Genomic DNA, 25,094 nt, shown 5'->3' on the forward strand with positions numbered 1-25,094 from the left:
CACCAAGGGCTGTGCTACTACACTAAGATAGATGAATGGTATGTTCAAGATTAGCAAATGCAACACATACTCTCTAAAGACCTTTTGTGGGTCCAGCACTATGTCAGATACTGTGGATGATCTCAAGAGGAAATGTGGGAGATCTGAAGAGAAATAAGACACACCTCTGTCCTAAAAGTGCTTAAAGTTCAGTCAGAGGCATCAGGGCAGCCTCCAGGTCCTCACTATTTTAGCCACAGTGAGTGCCAGGGGACATCTTCAAATTCTTAAAGACATTAGCATTACAGACTTGCTCCTGCTTAGTTGATAGTCATATCTGCAATTCTTTCTTTTTTAAAAATTTTTTTATTAAAGGATAGTTGGCATACAAAATTGTATTAGTTTCAGGTATATGACATAGTGACTCAACATTTATACACCATATGAAGTGATCACCACAGTAAGTCTAATAACCATCTGTATATCTGCAATTCTTTATTATTTGTTTCTCAAGAAATATTTTTTGAGGAAATGAAACAAAAATGTGAGGTCAAACAACACTGGAGCTAACTTTGACTTCTGTTTCCTCCTCTTTTTATGTCAATCCCTATGATTTTTTTCCTACCCGTGATTTTCCAAACCCACTACCTTTCCTAGAAACAAGCTTACTACAGACTTTGAAGAGTGGTGAAAAGGCTTTGGGGAAATTCTCCCTTAAAGATTAATGTGTATTATAAATCTGCCCCAATTTTTTTTTTATTAAAGACAAAGATTATTTTAGGGCTGTCAGAGTAATGAGGGCTTTCAAATATGTTAACATTTCAAATGATCCAAGAACTGTTTTGACAGGGTCATATCTAATGATGCAGACATGGGCATGAAAGTATCAGAAAACAAGGGCTCCAGATGTCACAAGCCCAGAGGTCGAAATAAAAACCAAAGGGAAATATCACTTTCCCATGGGAGTAACACACAGCAGAGTCTGATCCAAAGTGGCTGGCTGGAAGTGGAGGTAGCAACAGCTCTGCTTAAAATTAGAAAAAAAGACAGAAAAGCAGGGACTATCACCTATGGGAACTTTCAACCTTCAAAAATTATAGGAGGCTTAATTAAAGAAACTTTACACTTTGGAGTCATATCAGAGCTAATTCTGTAGGCTCTGGAGAAAGTGGAACCACTCTGAATCTTTGAGAATGCCCCTGAAGACTGGAAAAGAAAGGCAGATGTACCTTAAGGCCCAGAGTTCAAACACTGCTTGGGGAGATCAGAGATTGAATGTAAAAGGATCAGAGGTAAGTATTATAGCCAAAGTACTAGAAGCAGAGTTGGAAGCAATTGTTGAACTGGCTCCCTTTTAATGATCTACCTTTAAATGGTCATAGAATATTAACGGATTTTTTTCACATTGTTGCTATGGGTATCCTGGGTGGCCCTCTTGAACATACTCCCCTACCCTTTTATTCTTTCGAACCAGCAAATGTTTATTTATCACAGCACACAAAGCTCATTGAAATAAGCTCCGGATTTTGTGCCAATAACCCATCACACTAATCCTGGATTACAAGATAGGGATGTGGGGGTGCTAACCCATCCACCCAAAAGTATGCCAAGTGATCGTAACTAAAGTTCACTGCACACTTTCTGATTGCTAAGTGCTTTCTACATATCACCTCACTTAATCCTGACAACTCCCCAGGTACTGTGGCAAGTTTCACATTCTAGAAACTGAGGCAAAAAAGTTGAAGGGACTTGCCCAAGTTCACATACCCTGTAAGGGCAGAACGGGGACTCACACCTGAGTCTAATCACCACAAAGAACAGATATGCTTTAAACATAGTTCTCAGATATCACATTTGACACTCCCTTCAGTGTGGGGAGACAGACCATTACGCCCATCTTTCAGATAAGACAGCTAGAGAAAACAACTGTCACGGGTCACTGAGCCAGCAAGTGGAAGTAATGGGATACTCAGCCAGGTGTTTTGAATTCTAAGCCCAATGGTCTTTGCTGTACCAATGACGGGTGCTGGTCTCAAGGTGGCCATCTACTTGGGAGGCTCTATTTCCTTAGGTATATGTAACAGGCGTGGCCAGAGGGAAACTCAGGAGCCTGGGGTTCCAGCAGGCCCTGAGAGCAGTTCATGGAAGGGATCAAAGAAGCCCGATCCACAACTTAGCCCTGAATCTCTGGGAAACAAAGGAAACCATCCCCTCCTAGACCTTTAGGCAAAGCTCATCCAGAGACCAACTTCCAGGGAAGTGACTTCAGATGATGTGGAACATTCTGTGTATCTGGCATTTTCCTCAAACAATGGCAGAGACCAAGCAGACCATCAGGCAGCAGAGAAAAAGGGAAATCCCCACAATGACTCAGCCTGGTGTCTGCACTTCTGCACCTTCAGCCCCTGCCGCCTCCCCCACACTCACGGTTCTGGATGGTGATCTTGCGCTGCCGGTAATCCGCCCCCAGTACGGGCTCATTCTGCCCCCGCCTCTGGGCCACGATGCGGACCTCTCGCTGGCTATCGTTGCAGTCATTGGAAGGGTCCTGGCCCAGGGATAAAGCTGCCTGGTACGCTGAGGAAAGAAGACACACCCAAGTCACACAGCAGTGGGGAATTCCCAGCAAGAAAGGTGCCCTTACTGTGAACTTCTGCATCCCCAGGGCACGTTGCTAACATGAAGATTCTGATTCTGTAGGTCTGGGGTGAGCAGCAGAGATTCTGCATTTCTAATGAGCTCCCAAGGGATACCAATGAACTACTCTTGCAGCCATGAGACTCCAGACCCCCTCACCCCCAATAGGCCATCATTTCCAAATCCTGGCTGCATCCCCCATCTCAACTTCTCTTATTTTCAGTCGCCCCAGGCTCTGCTCCCATAAGGCTCATTCACCTGCCCTTAAAATACAAAGTTTGAGAGCTGTTAAATCTTCTGGGGGTAAGAGATGCTACTGCCCGAGTGTCTCCTACCTCCCCAGTTAAGCCAGGCATTTTAAGAGTAAGCCCCAGGAAACAATACCTCAATTTAGAGAGGGAGGGGTCTTTTGGGGACAACATCAGGCTCTGTGGGTGACTCAGTTAGGTTTGGGGGCTCATATTAGTAAAACTAAAAGAGGTAAAGCAGATGCCTCCCCCTCCTTTCCTCATCTCAGGAAGCTCACTTCCTTCCTACAAACAGGGTGTCTGCATCTGTTCAAAAATTCTACAAAGTTAACGGTCCTGGGCTGACACTGGGTATCTGGGTTCCTTTGCCCCTTGAGAGAGGCAAAGGTAGGCAGCTAGGAAGAGCTTTGGTTCCAGAGAGCAGAACTGACATGAGTGGGGCAATTGTTACTTAAGAGGCAGGATTTGGTTAAACATAGAGGGAGCTGTGCATCTCAGAGATGTCAAACAAGTGTGCTCCCTGGGGGCCACGAGCTCTGCATCAGTGGCTGTTTAGTCAGCAGGAGAGTGACTGTCCACTAGGAAGGCTGGCTGTAGAATCGAACAGGGCAGTGGCCAAAAGGTTCACAAATGACCATTCCTCATGCATCCTGGGAAGTGCAGGAGTCTTCTCGTCAGCATTCTAAGGGTGGGGGTGAAGAGCAGCAGACCCGCACCCTCATTTCAGTGCCCTGGCATGGACTGGGAGGCAGAACTTCCTCTGCCTTTTCCTTAATGTCTGAGCTTCCTTGAATCTTTTTAGAACAAAGTGGGACATACATTTTAAAATAAATAAAATAGTATGTGACCTTCAATAAGTGACTTCATCTGCCTGGGATCAGCTTGTGTATCTATAAAATGAGGGGACTGGATTAAGTGCTCTTTGTGGCTTCTTCCCACTTATGAGGATTTGTGATCTTTAATGATTCCTACCCCCTAATGGCAATACTTTGCAAAGCAGCCTGGGCAGAGCCAGAAGGGGAGGGCACTCACACGCAGAGTAGTAGTCAAAGATGGGGTCCTTGCAGAAGGACTTGAAGCGCCAGGTCACTACCACGTCCTGGAGCTGGGCGGAGGTGGTGTAGTCACATTTGAGGATGACAGAGGCAAACAGGGTGACATAGCGCTCTGTGTGCTGGACCGTCACCAACAAGGACAGGCACCCTGAAGCCAAGAGCAGGAGACAATGCTGAAGGCAGACCAGATCTCTGGGAGACGACCTACTTCGGTTTGTGGGTAATAAAAGCAATGCAAATGAACCACCACACTGCCTGACTGGTTGGGAGCCCACAGATGAAGTCTGAGTTCTTACTTGGCCTGTGTAAAATGTGGGGTGGATACTGCACAGACAATGGGGTAGAGAGTGGAGAAAAAGATGAAGGACAACTCCCAAGGAGCTCACAGTCCATCAACAGTGATAACACATGCAACAACAATAAAGAAATCATATTAAAATGAGGCCATATTTGTACTGAAGTGAACTTAGTAGGATATGTTTTTTCACACAATCATATTAAAATGAGGCCATATTTGTACCGGAGCGAACTTACTTATATTTTTGCACACCACTTTCTTTTAAAAATGTTTTCCCATTTCCCTAATGATAAATTTCAACCTGTACAACAAGGCCTATAAGGCTAGTCAGGTCTGTCTTCCGCCTTTCTCTCCTGCCTCATCTCCCTTCACGCCCTACCTTACCCTCAGAGCTTTGGCCACTCTGCACTTGCATCAGTCCTTTCCATGCTGGATCGCCATCTTCACCAGGTCTTCCTACACGTGGATCTCCTGGCTGGAGCACACTTCCATATCACTGACCACCATTCCACTCCCTGCACTAGACTAATGTCTGCTTATTCCTTAGGTCTTCAGCTGCACCCTCCCATCCTCAAGAAGCCTTCCTCACTGCAAATATGGCAGAGGGGCCTCCCTCTGTTTCCCCCAAGTGCCTCATCTCATCCTAAAGAGCAATTTTTCATGCTTCTTGGTGATGGCCTGTTTACTGTAGACTCTAAGAAGGTCAATTGGGTTTGTCTCTAACTCACTGTTCAAGCACAAGCCCCTCGTGTTGTGCCTGTCACCTCCTTGGCAACCAACAGATGTTCGTTGAATAAATGATGGAATTAATGACCAAAAATACACTAACCAGTGGATACTGGCAGCACAGGTCAACGTAAGCATAGAGCAAATGAAACAAAAATTATCAGACTGTGACAAATTTTATCAAGAAAGACTTGAAGGAATTACAAGTTTTTCTTTTTTCTTTTTAAAAACTCCCTCCTCTTACCTTCCAAATACACAGACATACTCCAGGTCTGCCTCGATGAGGAACCAGGTGGCACAGGAACGTCAGGTAGGTCTTTGGCACAGAGGGCCACACGTAATTGGCAATCTTGTAATGTTCCTATGTCAATATGGTTTCTAGGCAGATTATAGGGGATCTTCTCCTGGGAAGCGTAGTATAGAGCAGGAGTATTCAAACTTGAGCATACGCCACGAGGAAGACCTGTGACAGCTCAGAGCGATGTCAGCAGGAGTTTCTGATTCAGTAGGACTTGGGTGGGGCCCAAGGACTTATCTTTCTAATAAATTTCCAGGAGATGCTGATGCTACTGCTCTGAGCACCATACTTTGAGAAACACTGATATAGACTAGATTTAAAAAAACACACAAAAAACCTAGGCTTTGGACTCAGATATGACTTGGTTCAAATCAAACTTTACTACCTACCTAGACATTGGACAAGTTATTTACCCTCATTGAGTTTGTGTTCCCTCAGCTACAAGTGGAGATTATAATAGTGCTAACCTCATCAGGTCCTTGCAAGAATTCAATGACATAATCCACATCCAGCGCTTGGCACCGTGCCTGGCACATACCCTGCTATGTCAGTGTCAGTGTATGACTCTCTCTCCCTCTTTCTCCTTATTACAAGAGCCAAGGAGAAAGGGGTTCAAGCTGGAGTTCTCAGGTGGAGCTGCCTTTATTTTGACTGAATTACTCTCGACACCCATCACAGAGCAGCTGGGTGGGCTGTTTCAATGGCCAACGCCATTGGTTCTGGGTCCTGCCTCACTTTCTGGACACAGCCTACATAAGATAGCCTGTTGAGGCTTATGATGGGCACCTGCGCCCACTTTTCTCACTTTTCTCATGTCCATGAAGAGACAGCAGAATGCTGCTCAGGACAGGCTCTGGTCCCCAGAAATGACCTGAGCCATCTCCCAAGTTGGGCTGTCAATGAGGATGTGCCTGTGACAGCCGAGCAGGGGACAGGGTCTGCACAAGTGCAGGGGAGACCTGTGGTGGGGAAAACATCAGGAAGGAAGAGATTTAAGCTAGACTCTAAGACTCACATAGGACAAAGACAACACATGAGAAACAGAGGGCAGCAGAACTTGTTATTTCAGGATGGGAGATGAGCAACAGGCCTTAGCAGGAAGGGGCAGTTACTTGGGGAACCTGAAGGGAACCAACCTAGCTGGGCCCTGTGGCTTCATGGGAGACAGAGGGGATAAATAAGGTGGTGCTGGTATTGGTGACCCAGAGGTAGGGAGATGGAGTGGTGTCTGTATCACACTCCAATGTCTATTTCTAGTTAATAGATAATCACTGAAGGCTTTTCTGAAGAAGAGTAATATGGTGACAGTGGTGTTTTTAGGAAAATGGATGACTTCCTTATTCAGCTGTGAACGCAAAAAGAACATCATTTTGAAAACAAGCCTTCAGTAGTTTGGGGGAAAATAGCTGCTGTCTCTACCAGCTGTAGGATTCCTGGAAATCAACACAATCAGAACAGAAGAGCCATGACCAGCATCTCAAGCCTAACATGGATTCTATGGTAATCTGCCTTTTTGTTTTTGCTTCTCCAGCCTCACTTTGCGTTCTTCCCAGAGCTGACCTGAAATAGACCTTGGAGCTTTCGCCCGGCACAGCTGTGCTGAACAGAAGAGCTATAGGTTAAGATTCTGACAATGGATTTGTCAACGCTAGCTTCTTTCGTACAGTAACACGTGGATTGGAATAAGAAAAACACTGATTTGTAGTCTACACAAGACCCTAGGTTCACAGAGCACTTTCAAATATTTTCTTTTACACACTAAATATGACCCCTGGGAATAGAGAAGCTGTGCCCATTTCACACACAGCAAATCTGAGATGGGAAAAACATGATTTGTCTGTGGTCCTTCATTTTCTAAGATAATATGATTCGAGATTCTTCCCCTGAGCCACGCTCTTGCCTGGCCATCCTTGAAATAAAGGAACATGTTTGGTATGCATTAGCTCACCAAGAATTGGAACAGGGGGCCAGGCTAGGTGAGCAATAATTAATATACAATTGACAACGGTCACTCTGACACTGCAATAATCTACATGTTCTTTATTTTGCTGAATGGTGATTCAACATAAATAGCAGTTTATTGAAAGGACTCTATTCAACATTATTTGTATAGAGGTGGAACATTTGCAGAGGGGAGGGCAGGCTTGCTGAGAGTCAGAGGAGGGAATCTGATTGGAGCCAGAAGTTGTTCTGAAGAATGCCGAATCTGACACTCTGAGTCAGGAGGACAGGGACAAGGGTGATCACCATCATTATCAAGCTTCATTCAGCTCCGCTTCCATGAATGCCCTTATTCTGGGCAAACCGCACCTGGAGTCAGAGAACTCACCTTTACCAACGTCAACACTGGCTGTGCTGCTTTTTACCCTCTCTTCAATTTCATCCCTTATATGAACTTCCAGCCTTAAAATATGACAGCTTCCCAGGTGTTTTAACCAAATTGAGCTCACTCACAGTCCCTTAAGGGGTCTGCCAGCCCCACAGCATCCTGTTCAGCTCTTAGCCCCCCCACCCCACGCACACACACTTGTCCCCACAACCCTCACATGAAGAGTAGAGAAGGGTCCCAGGATAAAGGTAAATGGGCAACCAGCAAACCCTTCTCCCTTCTTCTCAGTTGTTGCTCTGGATCTCAGCATCTACTGTGTGCTGGGCAATGTACATAGGTTGTCTCTAATCGTCACAAACCCCCTGGACAAGCCCTGCTTGTCTATGTGGGCAAAAGTTCGGATGAAATCTAAGCCCTCTCAACTTCAGGATTTGAATTTGGGGCTTTCTAACAACAAAACCCAATCTTTTTATTTTATTTTTAAACCCAATCTTTCCCAAGCTGGAAAGTTTAACCTTCCAAGTGGAAGTCAGGCACTGGACTCTCTAAAAGCAGGAGGATTTTTCAGATTGGAAAGAAGGCAAAGGAAGTAGCAAGTCCATCTCAAAGGCAAAAACCTCCCATCTTCGTTGCCCTTTAGCTTGTAACTTCTCTATAAAACTAACCACAGTAGACACGCACACTACTAAGAAGATAAGGTTTTCAAGGAAAGGCCAAAAGCAGCAAAATCAGGACTAAAAATATGAACAGAGTCAAAAAGATAAATGCCCTGTTTACAGATTGCATCACTGCTCTTTTAAACTTAGTACTACAAGTTTTCAAGTCATAAATTATCTTTTTATTCTTAAGTTTCCTTCATCCTATGGCATCTCCTTGTCCCCGCTTCATTGCCACCTAATTGCCTAGCCATCTCTTATCATTTTTCCCTTGAAAACTTTAATTCTAGAGATTGACTTCCCTAGTTCAGATTCTGCCCTCAAGTCCCACCAACTAAAGACCTGGCAAGCTATTCCCAAACTCCAGTTGTTTCTTTACACGCAAAATTGTGATGATACTAATACTTGCCTGTCCAACATTTAGCAAAGAACCTGGCACATACTAGATACTCAATAAGCATTAGTTATCATTTGTATCATTTGTATGTATCTGGCCTGCCTTAAAATCTTGAGATCAACTGAGACCATCATGTAAAAGCATTTTGAAAGTATTAAAATGATATAAATGCAAAATCTCACTACTGTCTTCTCTTTGCAAAGTGAGTTAGTGCATTAAAAGCTTTTAAAAGCTTTGTTGCTTTAGACTTTGGCAAACCTGTTCACAATTTGCCTCCTCTGTGAAAGAGGAAGGGAGGGAGACCTGTCATTTAAGAGTGGAAAGGTAACTTCAGATGAGATACCAGAGCTCATGGGAAGAAGGGAAAGGGAAGGGGATTCTCTGTTTCCCGCCATGAGGTACTTTCCAAGACTAAGCTGCTGTGCAGAGTGGGGACTACCATCTGACATTAAAGTGGAAGAAAAACATACTGAAAAAGAAGAGTATCTTTACAACTAAATGCCATGTGCTCCGGAATACATGCATATCTTTGTACATTTATTTTTTCATTGTCTTCCCTGTCTACAATCATACTGGGCAAGATGTTTTACAGTTTCTAGAACATATTATCCATACAGCATATGGATATAGGTGCAAAGCTTTTTCTTTTTTTTTCTTTAAACCACAAACTGTTTTCAGAATATGAGGTAGCATTTCCCCTCCTTTCCACATGAAGGGTCATACTTAGAAGGGGATGGTAGCCCGGGAGGGAGAGCATGGTCTTTCCTGGCAAGGGCTTGGCCTAGTGCTGACGCTGGTGGGAGGTCTTGATTTCTTAGTGTTTTTCAGGCACCCAGGCACTTCTGCTCTAGTAAGCATGTTAACAAAAAGTACACAGGTTTAATCCTATCAGAGTTTATCTCAGAGCAAGCAATCTCCCCAAGTATATTTGCCATCAGTACTTATTACATTTCCTTAGATAACAGTGCAAATATGTGGAAATAAAGGGGAAGAGGGACTGGCAATGAGCACAGACAAGACGAAAGGGATCCAGAGGGTTAGGAGAGAGTTGGGGTAGGGAGAAATTATGTCTACATATTACATATTTAACAAAGGTCTGGCCTGTGCTACTCAACAGTGCTAGGCTTGGGGTGGCACTAAACTTGTGGCTACCCTTGGGAGGAAACTAACATATACTGATATGCTGTTAGACATGGTATTGGGTGCTTTATTATATAGTATCTCGTTTAACTTTCGCAAAAATCCCCTGAGATAAGCTTTATTTTTATCTCAATTTCATAGGTGAGGAAAATCCACAGGGAGATTAAGTAACTGGTTTCAGGTCATGCAGCTAGAAAGTAGCAGAGCTAGATTTAAATTTATATCTCTAAAATTCAAAAGCTTACACTGTTTCCAGTGTACCAACTGCCTTCTGGACACATTTTTCTAACAGTGGAGGTTTAAACTTTAAGGGATATTCCCATATTTAAGGCACATTCACAAATTTATTTTAACCATTTTGTATAGAAACCCTTTTTTACTTTTTTTTTGCAGTATAAAATAACAAGAAACTTCAAACAATAAAGAAGGGTACAAAGTAAAAGTTCCTCCTTGCTCACCATGCATTCCACTCTCCAGAGGTACCACTGTTGATATTTGGTGTGTTTCCCTCCACATCTTTTCCTATGCTTCTCTTTAAAAAAATTAATCATATTATGTAGATTGACTTACAACTTTGATTTTTCTTTATCATTATATTCTATAGATCTAATTATCTTATAGATCTAATGATTTATAAGATAGTGGCTGCCTAAAAATTCACTACATGGGCAAACTACATTTATTTACCCATTTCCTAATAATGGGCATTTAGGTTGCTTCTGATTTATCACAATTATAAACATTGCTGACATGAATTGTTAAAACGAGTGTCTTTATATAAAGTATCTCTTCACATGCATGTCTTCCAGTACGATAAATTTTTTAAAGTGAGATTGTTGGGTCAAAGCAAAGAAGGCTTTTATATTTTAATAGAAACTTCAGGAAAGAAATCTGTATTCCCATCAGCAGTGTGGCAGTCCCATGTTTCACCACAGTCTTTCCAACAGGGGAACATATCAGTCTTTTAAAAATTTTCATAAACTACCAGGTGAAAAAATAGCGACTCAGGTGGTCTGAACTTGGTATTCCTTTAGGGGTAGAAGACAAAACCTGGTTCACAGGCAGATGCTCGGAGTTTCCCAAAGTCTGTCAATCAGATCAGTGACTCATCCATGTCCCCACATGCTAATTTCAGAGAATATGCAAATTTGGGCCTCGCCAGAATGACAAATTTCTATGTGCCCTGGGCTTCAGAGTCACTCACTCAATTTATAGAAGACCTACTATGAGCGAGGCACCATTCCAGATGACGCGGGTACAGCAACAATGCCTCTGCGCTATTGGAAGTTATACTCTTGATGGGAGACTCAACAATAAACAGGTAAACACATAGGCCAGGTACTTTGTGACTAAGCTTTATAGGTTTGCTCACAAGTTGATAGAGCTTTGAATATCAAATCCTGCTACTATTCAATAAGGGACAAGATAAGCACACAAATCCAAATACTCCTGATAGCCCTTCTTGGTTGTTTCAAAGTCTAAATCAAGCCCCAAATCTAAGTCATCACCCTTCCATACAAATCTGGGCCTCTTCAAAATGTTTCCCATCTCAGTGAAACAGCAACACTGAAAGCTATAATTATCCTTGACATCTCTTTCTCCCTCGCTCTCCATATACAATAATATACTCTATCATCGAATTGGGTTTATTTATTTCCTAAGGATTTCTGGAATCTCTCTATCTCTCTATCCATCCTCACTCCCACCCTAGTACAAGCTACCATCACTTCCAGCCTGGATACTGCCTCGCTTTACTGGTACGTGCCCAGGCTCTGGTTCTCAGCCACGTAGATTCTACGCTGCTCAGTCTCCCAACTCCTTCTCTTTAAAAATCTCCAAAAGCTGTCCATTGCTCTTAGGATAAACACAAAGCCTCCTACCATGACCCATGAAGCTATGCCCATCTGGTCCTACCCATCTCTCTGGTCTCATTTCCACCATGTGCCCTGTGAATTCCTCCACTCAGTCATGCTAACATGACTCCCCCTCCAACTCACTGAGCTCCTATCAAGCAGTCTTGCACATGTTCTTCTTTAGTTTGAAGTGATGATTCCTCAGCTCTCAACTCAAGCATCACTTCTTCAGGGAGGGCCTCCTGAATGAGTAAAATCCATCTATTATATGTTGTTGTGGTACCTTATAGCTCTTTCTCGTGGTTCCTGCCATAGTTGTATTTCTACATTTGCTCGTATTTCCTTTAGACTTTAAGCACCATGGGGTCAGGGCCATGCCTGCTTTTGTTTGCCAGCAAGCCTGCTGGTTAATGACCCAGCATCTCATTCCACTGCATTGTTATGCATTAAACATTTGCTGTGTAAAAGAACCAATAAATTCAAATGAGACAGGACAAACTGCTTGGAACAAATTTTAAATGCTCTAAAAGTACAGAAAATAAATTGGTAACGTTAACCAGTTGTAGTATGGTCAATAAAAATCAAGGAAGAAGAGTATATGTTGAGGGAAGAGGGAGAACAAGAGCATTCGTATCAGTGGGGACAAGGCTGGTCAGGTTAGTGAGGTGAGAATGAGCCTTGAATTCCACACAAAGAGCCTGAATCCACTCTTATAAGCTATGGGGATCTAGTGGAGGTTCTTGGAGAATTAAAGTGAAGGTAGGAAAGGATAACCCAGGTAAGTTGATCATCTTGGTAGAGGAATGGTTGAAACTAGACAGAGAGGTAGCAACTTTAGAGGCAAGGAGAAGACAAGTATCGCATGATCTCACTCAGATGTGGAATATAATGAACAAAATAAACTGATGAACAAAATAGTTCCAGAGATATGGAAGCAGGGAACAGACTGACGAATCTCAGAGGGAAGGAGGGGCGGGGAGGGGAGAGATTAATCAAAAAACTTATATGCATATATGCATAACCCATGGACACAGACAATAGTGAGATAGGCCTGGGGGGGAGGGTGAGAGCAGGGTTGGGGGGTGGGAGGAAGGGACAGCTGTAATACTTTCAACAATAAAGATAAATTTAAAAGATGCTTAAAGTAGGCTAGTGCAACATTTGTCTCCTGGAATAGAAAAGGGGCAGATCCTGGGATTAAGCAAAAGAACTCGGTGATTAACTGGATTTGGGAAAGGAAAAGTGTCAAAACTGCTTTCCTCTGACCCTAGCTTGCCCTAAGATTTCCACATCAGAAGACATAGAAATAAGGACTGGAGGAAGATGACATGATCAGTGTCTTTCCAATTCTTAAAACACACAATTTTATTTATTCCCCAAGGACTTCAAATGAGGAAATAAAGTATCAGGCTGGAAAAAACCCAGGCAGATGATATATCAATTACCTGGCATCTTATTCTGCATTGTTGTTGGGCGACGATGTTTAATAAGGAGCATTTAGTTAGATATCCAGGAGACAATCTATTTCTATTTCTGTACACCAGGATTCAATTAGACAAAACAAACCTACTCCATGGCATGAAACAGATGAAAGGGCAATGGACTAAGAGTAAGGATGCCAGGTTCTGGTCTCAGCTCTCAAACTAACTCCATTGCGTCAACCTGAGATGTGTGACTTCCCTGAACACAGGTTTCCCCGTCTGTCAAACTGACCAAGAGGGGAAGGCAGGGACTGGGAGTGACTTCCACTTATGTTCAGCAGAGCACTGGAATGCTAGGGAGATATTTCAGGGGGTCCCATGGGGACAAGGGAGCTGCCGAATTTAGCAGCCTCCCATCCACCACCCATAGGTCCCTCACCCTGAGAAGCTCCATTTCACTATCTACTATGTCAGGGATCAAGATGTCATCAAGTCTTCAGTAAGATTCTAACTTTCATTCACACCACTGAGTAAAAATTACAAATTCTACATACTAACAACCTTGTCCCTTAGGATTCAGCTGTCTGATTTCTCAAAGAATAATATTAAATGTTGATAGCTGTGTGGATATGTAAGTTAACACCACTCTAAGATATTAAAGTTTTTTTCACAAAAGCACAAATGACACACCCTTTTAAAATTTGCGGGGGTAACTAAACTTTCATTCCAGGGATAAACTTTGAGGTTGGATGAATGTAACCAGAGCTGTTAGCCAATAACATAAAGGACTGCAGGTATTTACTTTAGCTTTGTCTTAATATTTTGTTTTAAGAAGCAAGTATTACTTATGTGGTAAAAATTTATTTCTTCGTAAAGAAAAAAAAAACCTCTGGCAACTGATCTCTCCACAGCTCAGAGCACAGGGACTACAGTAACTTCCCACAACTCCTTGACCTCAGAGGCTTTATCAGGGGCCCCAAGTCACACCAAGTAGCGAGTACCCAAATCTGACATCATTTCACTAGCGTCCCACACTTTGCAATTGCAGAAGTTTGGATGCTAATCAGAGAATTGGGTTGACTCTTTAGAAACAGAAGTGAACAAGGTGATGGACCAAAATGAACACACTCTAGTATAGGGGTTTCCAAGGTTTATATTGCAATTTGCAATGGATCTGGGGGAAATCAACTTATTGGGTTTTTCTATTTAATACTGTTAATTTGGGGAATATTTTCTATGAATTTAAATGTTAGTAACATACTATTTTATGTCAATTCGTTATTCTTTTATCCAACACGGTACCAGGGTTGGTGTGTGTGGGAACCTTTTGTTTCTATTTTATAAATCTTACATACATGCTTACATGTCATAATGTAAGTGATATTTCTTGCTGGGTGCTGTGAAAAAAAGTTTGAAAAACACTGCTCTGGTAGATACTGGGAGTGAGAGAGGAAGCGGATCTTCACCAGTTTGATCTTAGAGACATTTTAGTAAGTTTGATTTAAAAATAAAGAAGTGAGGGCAGTGGGGAAGGGCCCAGTATTTCCTGAGTGATGACCATGTTGTAGACACTGTGCTTGATCTTCAACAACCCAACAAGAGTTGCCCCTTTGGCGGGAGGGAAGGGAGTGGGAAGGAAAAGGGCTTGTCAGGAATTTCACCTGTTTTCTAGATGAAGGGTTATTCCTTCAAAGTTACAACTAATAAGAGGCAGATTCTGAAATCCAACCTGATAGTCATTTGACTATTAATTGCAGTTTCTTAGCTGCAGGTGAAGGAGGAGTAGAGAAGCCTAAATTGTTTCTTTAAAGTTAGCTTTATAAAATCCTACATGGATCTAAATCATGACTGCCATTGTCACCATGGCTGACATCTATTAAACCCTCACTTTGTTCCAGGAACTGTATTAAGTGCTTTAAAACCTTCATTTCATTTAATCTTCACAAAAGCCTTATGAGATATGTACTATAATCATCCAGTTTACTGGAGGCTTTTAGCAGTTCAGTAAATTGACCAACATCATGGGTGAAAAATCCAAATGCACATTAAATAGTTAAATGCATCTTTATTTACATTTCCTGCACATATTCAGGGAAAATGCCTGCTAAAAGAGCTATTTCCCTCACAAAGTGTTGGAGTCAAAATAACTAAAATCTCAATTTCTCACCTATGAAATAAAAGTGAGATTAGATGTTCACTTAGGACTTTCCACATTCAGCATTCTCTGGTTCTAAAACACTCCATGCAGTAGACTTCCATTTAAAGAATGCCAGGCAAGCACAGCAGTTTTCATTATTTTACTTCAGCATCGTGGCTACTCACACTGCATGGTTGGTTCATGAACACCTGGAGCAACGTTTTCTGAAGTTCCTGTCCATTGAGCAATTTGCTTCATGGAAGAATATATCCTTTGGTATTTGAAAAATATTCATTGTTCAATATTCTTCATAACTTTTAAGTACTATGCTGGTGATTTACGGATTGGGGTTTAGACCCTAATGGGATTTTTGTCTGTAAGGCTTCTTGTCTTATCCTATTGACCTGGATGACTGCTGTCTACAAAGTCCATGCTGTCTACTCTCTGGCCCCTTTCAGCTCAGGAGCATTCTGGGGATGGGGTGCCCAGGGGCAGAGGGATAGACCTCTATTTTCCTAAAAAGGCAGCTCAAGCAGCTTCATAAATCCCTAGCTGCTGTGGACTTTGAGCTGAACACACCAGGCATAGAAAACTGTGCAAAACTGGCATTTTTATGATTTGCTTTCTTAGTCCAAACTGATGACTGCCCTGGTAGAATTTCAGGCACTTCCATTTAGAATGAGTTTTGGTCCATTTTCTTGTGTATCATGGGTGTCCAACATCTCCTCTTGTCAGCTTCAGATAATTTGTAGGCCCAATATCCTGCAGAAAATGTGGTACGCTAGAAGACCTTAGCAGTACCATTTTTTTAATTTTTCTACCCTTTTGCAACCTTCTCTCCCTCAGCATTAAGCTTTGTCATTATAGAATCTTGTCTGAATGAGTTTTTGTTACATCTGAGTGATTTTTGTGTCCTATTAAGCCTGTAAAAATGGAATTCTGCCTGTGCCTTAATATTACATCTTTTTCCTCAGAAAAACATGAGACTCAAAATGGTGTGTGGGCAAACTGAGCTGACCTCCCACCGAAAAAGAGGTAAGAGGGCAGTTATTCTTAAAAGAGAGGGAGAAAAAGATAAAACAAAATCAAACAGGGCAGAACTTCGAAGGGAAATGATACATTCTGGTTTGCAAGATCACACCTACATCCTCACTGGAAAGGGCTGAAAGAGCCTGCACATTCAGCTGTCCTTTCCTACCTGGTTTCACTCATGCAGCTACACACTTCTGTCATATTCCCACGAGATCAACACCAGACACAAAAACAGGCTTTTCAAAGCAGACAAGGGATTGGCCCTAGAGGCTGAAGATGAAGGAGCAGTGGGTGACTGGACACCAGAAGGGAAGATAAGAGCAAGGGGAAGTTAGGAAAGCAGGTGAACAGAAAAAAAGTAGCAAAGTACCCCACGAAGGCTAGCAAAGGGCTCAATGTTGCGGTCCTGTAAAGCAGATTCCCAGTCACAACGAACATACTTGAGGACACATGATCATCTCCCAGGAGTGAGATACATGCATTTCTGGGCCAACAGGGCTGTCACCACATCTAAAACTTAAGAGCAAACATCAGATGAAAGGAAAAAGTAACTAGGAATTGTAAAAGTGGTGTTCCGCATCTATCCACTCGGCTTTAGACACTAACAAGTGCCTGATGACTGCAGGAGGGTGAGCCGAGAGGTTTCGTTCTCAGTTGCACCTGTTTCTGAAGGGCCTGGGCTAATAAAAGACGAAAACAACAGGTTCCCACAGGTAAAACTATCCAGTCCGCGCACCTCCTGGCGCCCGTGCCAAGGCCCACGGGAGCGGCCGGCTCTGCAGGGCGGCCAACAATGGCTCCCAGCCTCCCCGGGCCCAGCGTGGGACCCACGTCCCCACGGCTCACCTGCTGGGAGCCCGGCGAAGAGCAGCAGCCACGGCGCAGGTAACCCGAGGCCCATGCCGGCCCCTCTGGGCCCCTTTCAGCGCAGGGGCCGTGGGACACAGACTTTCTTCATCAGCGGCCGCCCCAGGACGCAGCGCTCCCCCGAGAATCCCTCCGCGGTCCCCTCCCCGGCGCGGAGCGCGGAGCGCGGAGCGCGGGCCGGCCGCGGGCGGTCAGCAGGTGCGCGCGGCTCATCCCCCACCTGGGGCGCTCCCGAGGCCCCGCCTCCCGGCCCGGCCGCCGCTTCCTGCCCCGCCCCCGCCCCGCGGGCCGCGGCCACCTGGCCTACCTGCCGCCGCCTCTCCGCAGGCTGCCGGGTTTCTCCTCCGCGACGGAAAAGCCCCTCTCGCCTTTGGAGAACGTGACCATTTTCCTCCTGAAGTCCTCAGGAGCGCTTACCCCTAGAACGTTTCTCCCCCTCTCTTTGTAGAATTAGGTAAGTACAACTTTCTCGGGAGTTTTTCCTGCGTTATGTTTCCATTCACTCATACCTGCTTGGAAAACATTCTTTCCCTCCCCCCCCCCCCACTTAAAACACGCTTAATAAGAAGTTTACACATGATGTGTAGTCACATTTTCTAGAAACTAAGGACAAAGGGTATGAACTAGAGAAATAAACTTAATTTTCGACAATTATAAAAGTAACACATGTTTCTTATAGAAAAGTTAGGAAAATATAAATTAATGAAAATAAGGAAAATTCTTGCTCCCAACACTGATAGTTAGGTATTGTTAAGGTTGGTATATTCCTTTTTATTATTTCCCAGCCTGCGTGCAGCCCAGCAGCCCCTCCCAGACCTCAGCCCCCCCAACGTCAAAGATTCTAGGTCTCCTTACAGCAGGCCACTGAGGGTAATAATTTGTCTCTCCTTCTTCCTTGGCAGGAACCCACAGAGAGGGAAAAGAAAAACAGGAGGAAGGCACACTTGCCTTCAGGAACCAACCTACCAACCAACCAACAACATTAATTTGGAAAATCACCTATACAGTGGTCAATGTAAATAGCAAGCCATTTTATACACCTCTCCCTTACCAGGGATTTTTCATCATGCTCCCCCCCTGTAACAAACACAATTCTCCTCCCTCCTAGCCACCATCTTTTTCCTCCAAAAAAGAATTATAAAAATGAGTTTAACATGGTCTCTGCGCCTCAGGAAGTTTCCATTCTGTTCACTGACCTTAGAAGTCAGTAGTATTTCTCTTAAGTGTATCTCTGCTCTGCTCTGCTCTGCTCTGAAGGGTCCTCTTCAGTGATGTTACTGGTGTCCCTCATCTCACCTCCACCCAGAAGATGATTCTTGTCCTTAATCTGATTGATTGTCTCAACATAGTCCGTTCCCTCCATCTTCCCTTCTTCCCCTCCACTCCTGGGTCTGTCTTCTGGTTCCCTAATTGGTCCTCTCCACTTTAAATGTTTTTCTTGTAGCTTCTTCTCTTTCAGAAAATAGGAAGTAAATTCAGGAAGTCATGGCCAGGGGCAGATGGTACAGTACGTTTAGGAGCCTTTAGATCTTCCATGGTGGGATCCCAGTACAGCAGCACCGGGATACAGTGTGAGGGAGGGTGCTCCCCTACCCCCTCCAGAGACCCTGCACATGATCCAGGAACATTGTATGTGTTTGAGTGTTCGTGACACTGAGGGATTTGTTTGGTTGCTGGCTTAGTGAAGAATTGTTCTGGGCAAATTTTCAATCCCAGTCTAAAAAAGTACGAACCCTCTCCTTCCCACACCTACCTCCCAGTGCCCCTCAGCCCTTGCTTTGGTATAAAGGTCATTTTAATATTCATTGAAGCCAGCATTTCCCCATGTTTATTTCATGGAACAGTAGTTTCGTGGAATGTTAATACATAGTATATGGGGAAAAGGTTCTGTGATCAAATAAATTCAAGAAATGCTGGATTAAACTAAATAACACATTTTTTCAGGACTTGTTGAACCCTTAGCATGCTAGTGTACATTTGAATTTCCAAGGGAATATTTCTCAGCATTATTCAACCACAAAACCTTTTTTCCCCCCCACACATATCTCAGGGTAGATGTTTCATGGGACGTAATTTGGGAAATCCTGGTGTTCTAAACTAAACATAATTGGGGGGGATATGTTGGAGACAAAAAGTGACTTTAACAAAGGTTATCCAAGTGCAGGAGAATTAAAATTTTTTTATTTTCTCTTGTGGATCACTTATTCAGTTGAACATCTACCTCCATTGCTTCCCTTGGAGTGAACATTTTATGGTTAACTTTATATGTTTCTCTGTCTACTACATGCATCTTTTTTTCTCCACCACTTATGTATTATGCACTGAGCAATGTTCTCTGTACTTTACATGTATTATCTCATTAAATTCCCACAATAGCTTTATAAGATAAGTGTTAATTATATTTTATAGATGTGAAAGCTGAGGTACAAGGAAGTAACTTGTCCAAGGTCACAAAACTAGCAAGTGGTGGAGTTATGAATCTATGTGAGGTAGTCTGATTTCAGACCTTGTGCTCTTAGCTATTTACACCATACACTCTCACATATCTATGCCTTGATCTGTATTTACACCTAACTGACTCTATCAGTGTGTGCTAATGCAGTTACTTTCCACATATGTCATTTAGCTTTACGTAAAGGATGTTCCATTCCACTGCCATGAGTTCTGGTCCAATCTCTGTGCCATCATATGCTATTGGTTCATTAAAAATTAGATAAGGGTACACATTTGGCTCAGAACAACAAACAGTTCTTCCATTGATATACATAGAAGTAAAAATCACTTGACCTGCGATAGTGACTGAAACCAAAGTGTACTCGTATACAAAGCAATAATAGAAACTACCATTTATTAAACACATGTTGTGCTAAGTGTTTTCTAAGCATTTTTTGTATTAACTTCAATAATTCTCTCAACAACACTGTGAGGCAGGGACTGTCATGGCCCTCATTTTACAGTTCAAAAACTTGAGGCACAGAAGTTCAGTTACTTACTCAGGGTCACCCAACTTGTAAGCACCAGAGCTGAGATGTAAACACAGGCCATCTGCCTTCAGAGCATACACTACCCTAACCATACTATACTTCTTTGTGTTGACTGGTCCAGAGTCTAACCACAAAGTTCTGAGTTTATAATCTTATCATTTATAATCACACTTGCTAGTTGAAATTGTGTCCATAAATGTTTCTGAATACTGCATCTATATGCACATGTGCATCTGTATTTGAGAATAATGTGTTATTTGTTCATCTGTATGTATATTAATCAAGAATTGAGAAAGAAAAGAAACAAACATGTAAGTAAAAATCATGCCCCAGGTAGCTAAAGCTAAAGGGAGGCAGGAAATGAAAGTACTACCTAATACTGCAACATTTGGAATACAGTCAGCCCTCAGTATCCAACGTTCCACATCTGCAGATTCAACGAACAAAACCCCACAAATATGGAAGGTCAATTAAGGGAATTGAGCATCCACGAATATTAATATCTGGGATGAAGGGGGGTGGGGGTTCTGAAACCAATCCTCCTGAGGTGCACCTGTATATATTATTCATCTTTGTACGCCTAGCATCTAGCATAGTACCTGGCATATAGGTAGTGCTTGATAAATGTTTATTGAGCTCTTTATCCATAGTTCCTGAAGGAAGTGAGCTGTGAGCTTGGTTTAAAATGAATAAGACTTTGTCAGAGTAAGCCAAGCAAAGAGAACAGCATGTGTAAAAAAATTATGGTACCAGTAAATAACATAGCTGAACTATAAGCACTTCAGATTTGCTAGACATAGCACAGGGTGGGGATCAGTAGGAAAGTATGTTAGAGAGCTAGCTAGCGTAAATAAAGGACTTGCATGACCAGCTGGAGAAATAAGACTTTATACAGTAGACAATGGGAAGCCAGTGAAGGGTTTTAAACCTGGCAAACATGATCAGACTTGTGTTTTAGAAAGATAAACTTGGCAGCAGTGAGAAGAATGATAGGCAAAAATTGAGATGAAAGTCAGGGAAAACAATTAGGAAACTGTTACTGTAGTCAAAGTGGTAGATATTGAGGGCTCAAGCCAATCACTGGTGTTGGGAATGGAGAGGGGAGAATACTTTGGCTGATAATTAGAATCTAGAACTGACAAGACTGATGACAAATTAGATGTGGAAATTGAGAAAAAAATGTAAGTTTCTGACTATTGAGCCTTGGTGGATGGTAATGCTTTTAAAGAACATAAATATACAGGAAGATTTTTAATCACTTCAGATACATTGTACCTGAAAGAATAGTGGACCATCCAAATGAAATGCCTATGGATGGTTGGAATACTTTGTTAAGTGCAATTAATTGAATGAGGTTAGTAGGAGCTGCATACTTATATAAGGAGGTCTGGGTCAGCAGGGTCCTGGGGTGACCTACTTCTTGATTAGTGTAATATAACAAGATAATTAACCTTAAAGTAGAGCTGAAAACAAGAGGTGGTGGAATCTAGTGAAAGAGTTTGGTAGCAAATATGTTCATTGTTACCACTTCTATTTAATATTATATTGGACATTATAGCTAGTACAATAAGAAAGATAAAAAGGCTGAAAATAAAGAATAAAGATGTTATTCACAGTATTATGATTACACAGAATATTTAAGAGAATCTTATAATTATGTATAAAGACTAACAAGAGAGGTTGCTAGAAACAAGGTTCAATATATTTATGTCACTGGCATTTGTATATACCTGCAACATCCATTGGGAAGATATGACTTTAAAATATATATTTATAATAGCAATAAATCTATAGAGTAACTAGAAATAAACCTAACAGTGCACATGAAACAGTTTCTTGGAGAAAATTTTAAAAGTTACTGAAAACATTTTTAAAAGGCTTAAATGTGAGGATGTACCATGTTCATGGATAAGAATATTCAGTATTACTAAGAATGATAATTTTTCCAAAATAAGCAATAAATTCTATATATTTCTAACAAAAATATGAAAAATCTCAGAACTTCATAATCCATTTCTAAAGTTGAATGGAAATTATAGGGTGTTAAATAGCCAAGCTAATATTGTAGAAAAATAAGGAGGAAGAGGAAAATTTGCATCTTCAAATGATAAAACTAGAGCAATTAAAACAATGTGGCATTTGCATATAGACAGACAAACAGATAAGTGGAGCATAAAAGAGATTCTAGAAGTAGGCATGTATATAGATGGGAACTTGATATATAACAGAGGTGGCATTATAATCCAATGGGACAACAATAAACTATTTAATAAGTGATCCTGGGACAATTAGTGTTTGTTATGTTAGAAGATAAGATGTATGAGTATACCTCAGAGATATTACAGGTTTGGCTTCAGACCACTGCAATAAAGCAAGTATTTCAATAAAGTGAGTCATAATCTTTTTGCTAGTGGTGAGTCTTGCCTTCAGTTTATAAAATACACAACATCTGTGAAGCACAATGAAGTGAAGTACAATTAAAGGAGATTATGCCTGTACCTTTTCTTTATATCACAAACAAAATTCCAAAATGATTAAAATCTAAATGTTAAAAATGAAAAATATGAAGCTTTTAGAAGAATATATGGTAGAATACTCATATAACCTTGAAGAAAAGAGTGAATTCTTAAATAAAAACAAAAACAATTCATTAAGGAAGACATACATAAGACTATGTTAAATTTAAGATAACATATACAAGATGAAAAAGCAAGCCACAAGCTAGGAAAAGATATTTGCTATGCATTTAAAAAGCAAAAAATCATAACCAATATACATAAAAAATTTAAAAACTCCTAAAAAGTAAGTAGGAGACAGCCCAATGGTAAGGGAGATAAATAGGCAATTCACATAAAAGAAAATCTGATTTACTGTTAAGCATACTAAAAGATGCCTAACTTGACTAGTAATCAGACATCAGAAATTTAAAACAATAAATGCTATCTCACATCTGGCAAATTGGTTAAGATGTAAAAGTCTGAGCTAACCAAGTGTTGGTAAAGATGTGAGAAGTGTAAATTGGCTCAGCTACTTTAAAGAACAATTTGAGAAAACCTCATAAAATTTAAGGTGCACGTATCCTAGGACCTTGTGATTTCCCTTCTAGGTCTCCACTCTGCAGAAATTCTCACTCTGTGCAAGCAGATACATGAGCAAGGATGTTCATTGCAAAACAATTTGTGCAAACTTGGAAACTTCCCATCAAGAAGAATAAAAAAATAGCATGGGGCTTATCAATGGAATGAGATAATATGCCACTGTTAAAATGAATTAACTAGATCTCTAGCACAAATGAATATTAAAAATATAATGAGTAAAAAAGTTAAAAGACTATAGGAATTTGTCAAATGTTATGACAAAAACAGTATCATATTGTATTATGAAAGATGCATATATATGTAGAACAAAGTATAAAAACATTCTGGGAAATGAGATTCACCAATCTTAGAGCATCATTACTTCTGAGAGGAAAGAAGAGAGGAATGGGTCAGGAGGGACTTTAGCTGAATCTGTACTATTTATTTTTTTAAATATCTGAAACAAATACACTAAAAATGTAAAATCTGTTAAATTTAAGTGGTGCCAATTATACTATTTTATGTGCTTTTCTGTATTTTTGGCATATTTTGTAATTAAAAATACTTTTAAGACAAAAAAGAGTGAGCAGTAGGTATAGAATCAGACCAAATGTGTTTGTGCCAGGAGGTTTCCACTGACATCCAGTGTGATGTTATATAAGCCACTTTTGGCCAAGAATGTTTTATCTGTCAAATTGGAAACTGACTGAGACTCCATGTTCTGCTAAAGTCATGCATGAAACCAAGTTGTTTTAATTGTACTTGTCATGCAAGGCCTAAGAATCTGGTTCTCTCAATATTTTATTATAAGGAGAGAAAGCAGGGACAAATTGGGGGCTGCATTCTGAGATTAGAGCCATAGAGAAGAGGTCATAGAAACAAAGGTAGAGAGCTTCAACTTCTGCTACCGCCACAGGCATTCATTTTTCTCTCTGGTGTTTCTTCCTCGTGTGGCAAGATCCAGTTTGTTGTTCAGGCCCCTCTGAGATAGTGAACTCAGTCCATGGACATCTTAGTAAAGTGAGAATATCCAGTTCTTTCCAACCCACTCCAGAGGACCTGATTAAATTAGTCTATGGGGAGGCCCAGGAAGCAGTATTTTTTTAAAAGTTCCCAGGGAGTTCTAATGTGTAGCCAGAGTTGAAAAGATAGTTAAAGGATTTGTTACCAAATAGGGCATTCCCCAGGGTAGTCCCTAAGTGGAACATTCTCCAAAACATTTCCTGTCTGAGCTTCTCTTTGGTAACTTAGCTTTGCCACTGCCTTGATAGAATAGGAGAGTTTCTACTCCAAAGCCCAGGGTCCTGAGATGTGTAGCTTCCCTTTTCTGGCTTCTTCACCAGGACAGCATAATATACTCATGGTATCATTGGATAGGAGTGAATCTCAGAACATTACCACCAAGTAGCTGTGTAGGACAAGTAACACAGCCTCTCTGAGTCTCAGTTTCTTTATTTGTATGTAACACAAGGAATTTAGACTAGATCAGTGGTTTTCATACTGTGTTCTAAGAAGCTCTGGCATTCTGTGGGGTGGCCTTGTGTCAGAGAGGTTGATTTAAAAAAATCACAGGATCAAATGATCCCAGAAGATCTTTTCCAGAACCAATATTAGACAATTCTAAATTCCATAGGAATAGATTTATGCTACTAACAAAGTCTATCATAACCCATATGCTTTGAGATCTGCCAAAGATGGTACTTACCAATGTAGTCTACAACAGATACTATAAACTGTCTATCTGCAATCCAAATTACCTGTTTTGTTTTTGTCTACAGAGTACCTTCTTTCTTTCCTTGGTATATTTTCTAAACTTTCCAAATTTGAAGTATAAGATAATTCTAAAGTCTGTACAAATCAGAGGTGTATGACTCAATAAACTACGGTGATGTAAACCCACCTTTGCAATTACCACTCTGGGCAAGTTATATAACAGTATCGCCATTCAGAAGCTCCCCCT

The 25,094-nt window shown here is 41.5% G+C and overlaps 1 protein-coding gene across 1 annotated transcript in view; it reads right to left on the reverse strand.

Moving 5' to 3' along the window:
- The window catches only part of ILDR1 (immunoglobulin like domain containing receptor 1), a 33,084-nt gene extending 15,624 nt beyond the window's left edge, over nucleotides 1-17,460 (reverse strand). The window contains exons 1-5 of the mRNA XM_087817808.1: nucleotides 17,381-17,460; nucleotides 16,647-16,716; nucleotides 5,188-5,347; nucleotides 3,897-4,220; nucleotides 2,407-2,556 (exon numbers count right to left, since the gene is read on the reverse strand). Of these exons, the coding sequence (XP_087673934.1) occupies nucleotides 2,407-2,556; nucleotides 3,897-4,220; nucleotides 5,188-5,347; nucleotides 16,647-16,716; nucleotides 17,381-17,460 (784 nt within the window). The remainder of the gene's footprint in view (nucleotides 1-2,406; nucleotides 2,557-3,896; nucleotides 4,221-5,187; nucleotides 5,348-16,646; nucleotides 16,717-17,380) is intronic.
- Between the last annotated feature and the right edge of the window lie 7,634 nt (nucleotides 17,461-25,094).

The sequence above is a fragment of the Miniopterus natalensis genome, chromosome 6 (genome assembly GCF_054644295.1).
Source record: "Miniopterus natalensis isolate mMinNat1 chromosome 6, mMinNat1.hap1, whole genome shotgun sequence".
NCBI classification, from domain to species: domain Eukaryota; kingdom Metazoa; phylum Chordata; class Mammalia; order Chiroptera; family Miniopteridae; genus Miniopterus; species Miniopterus natalensis.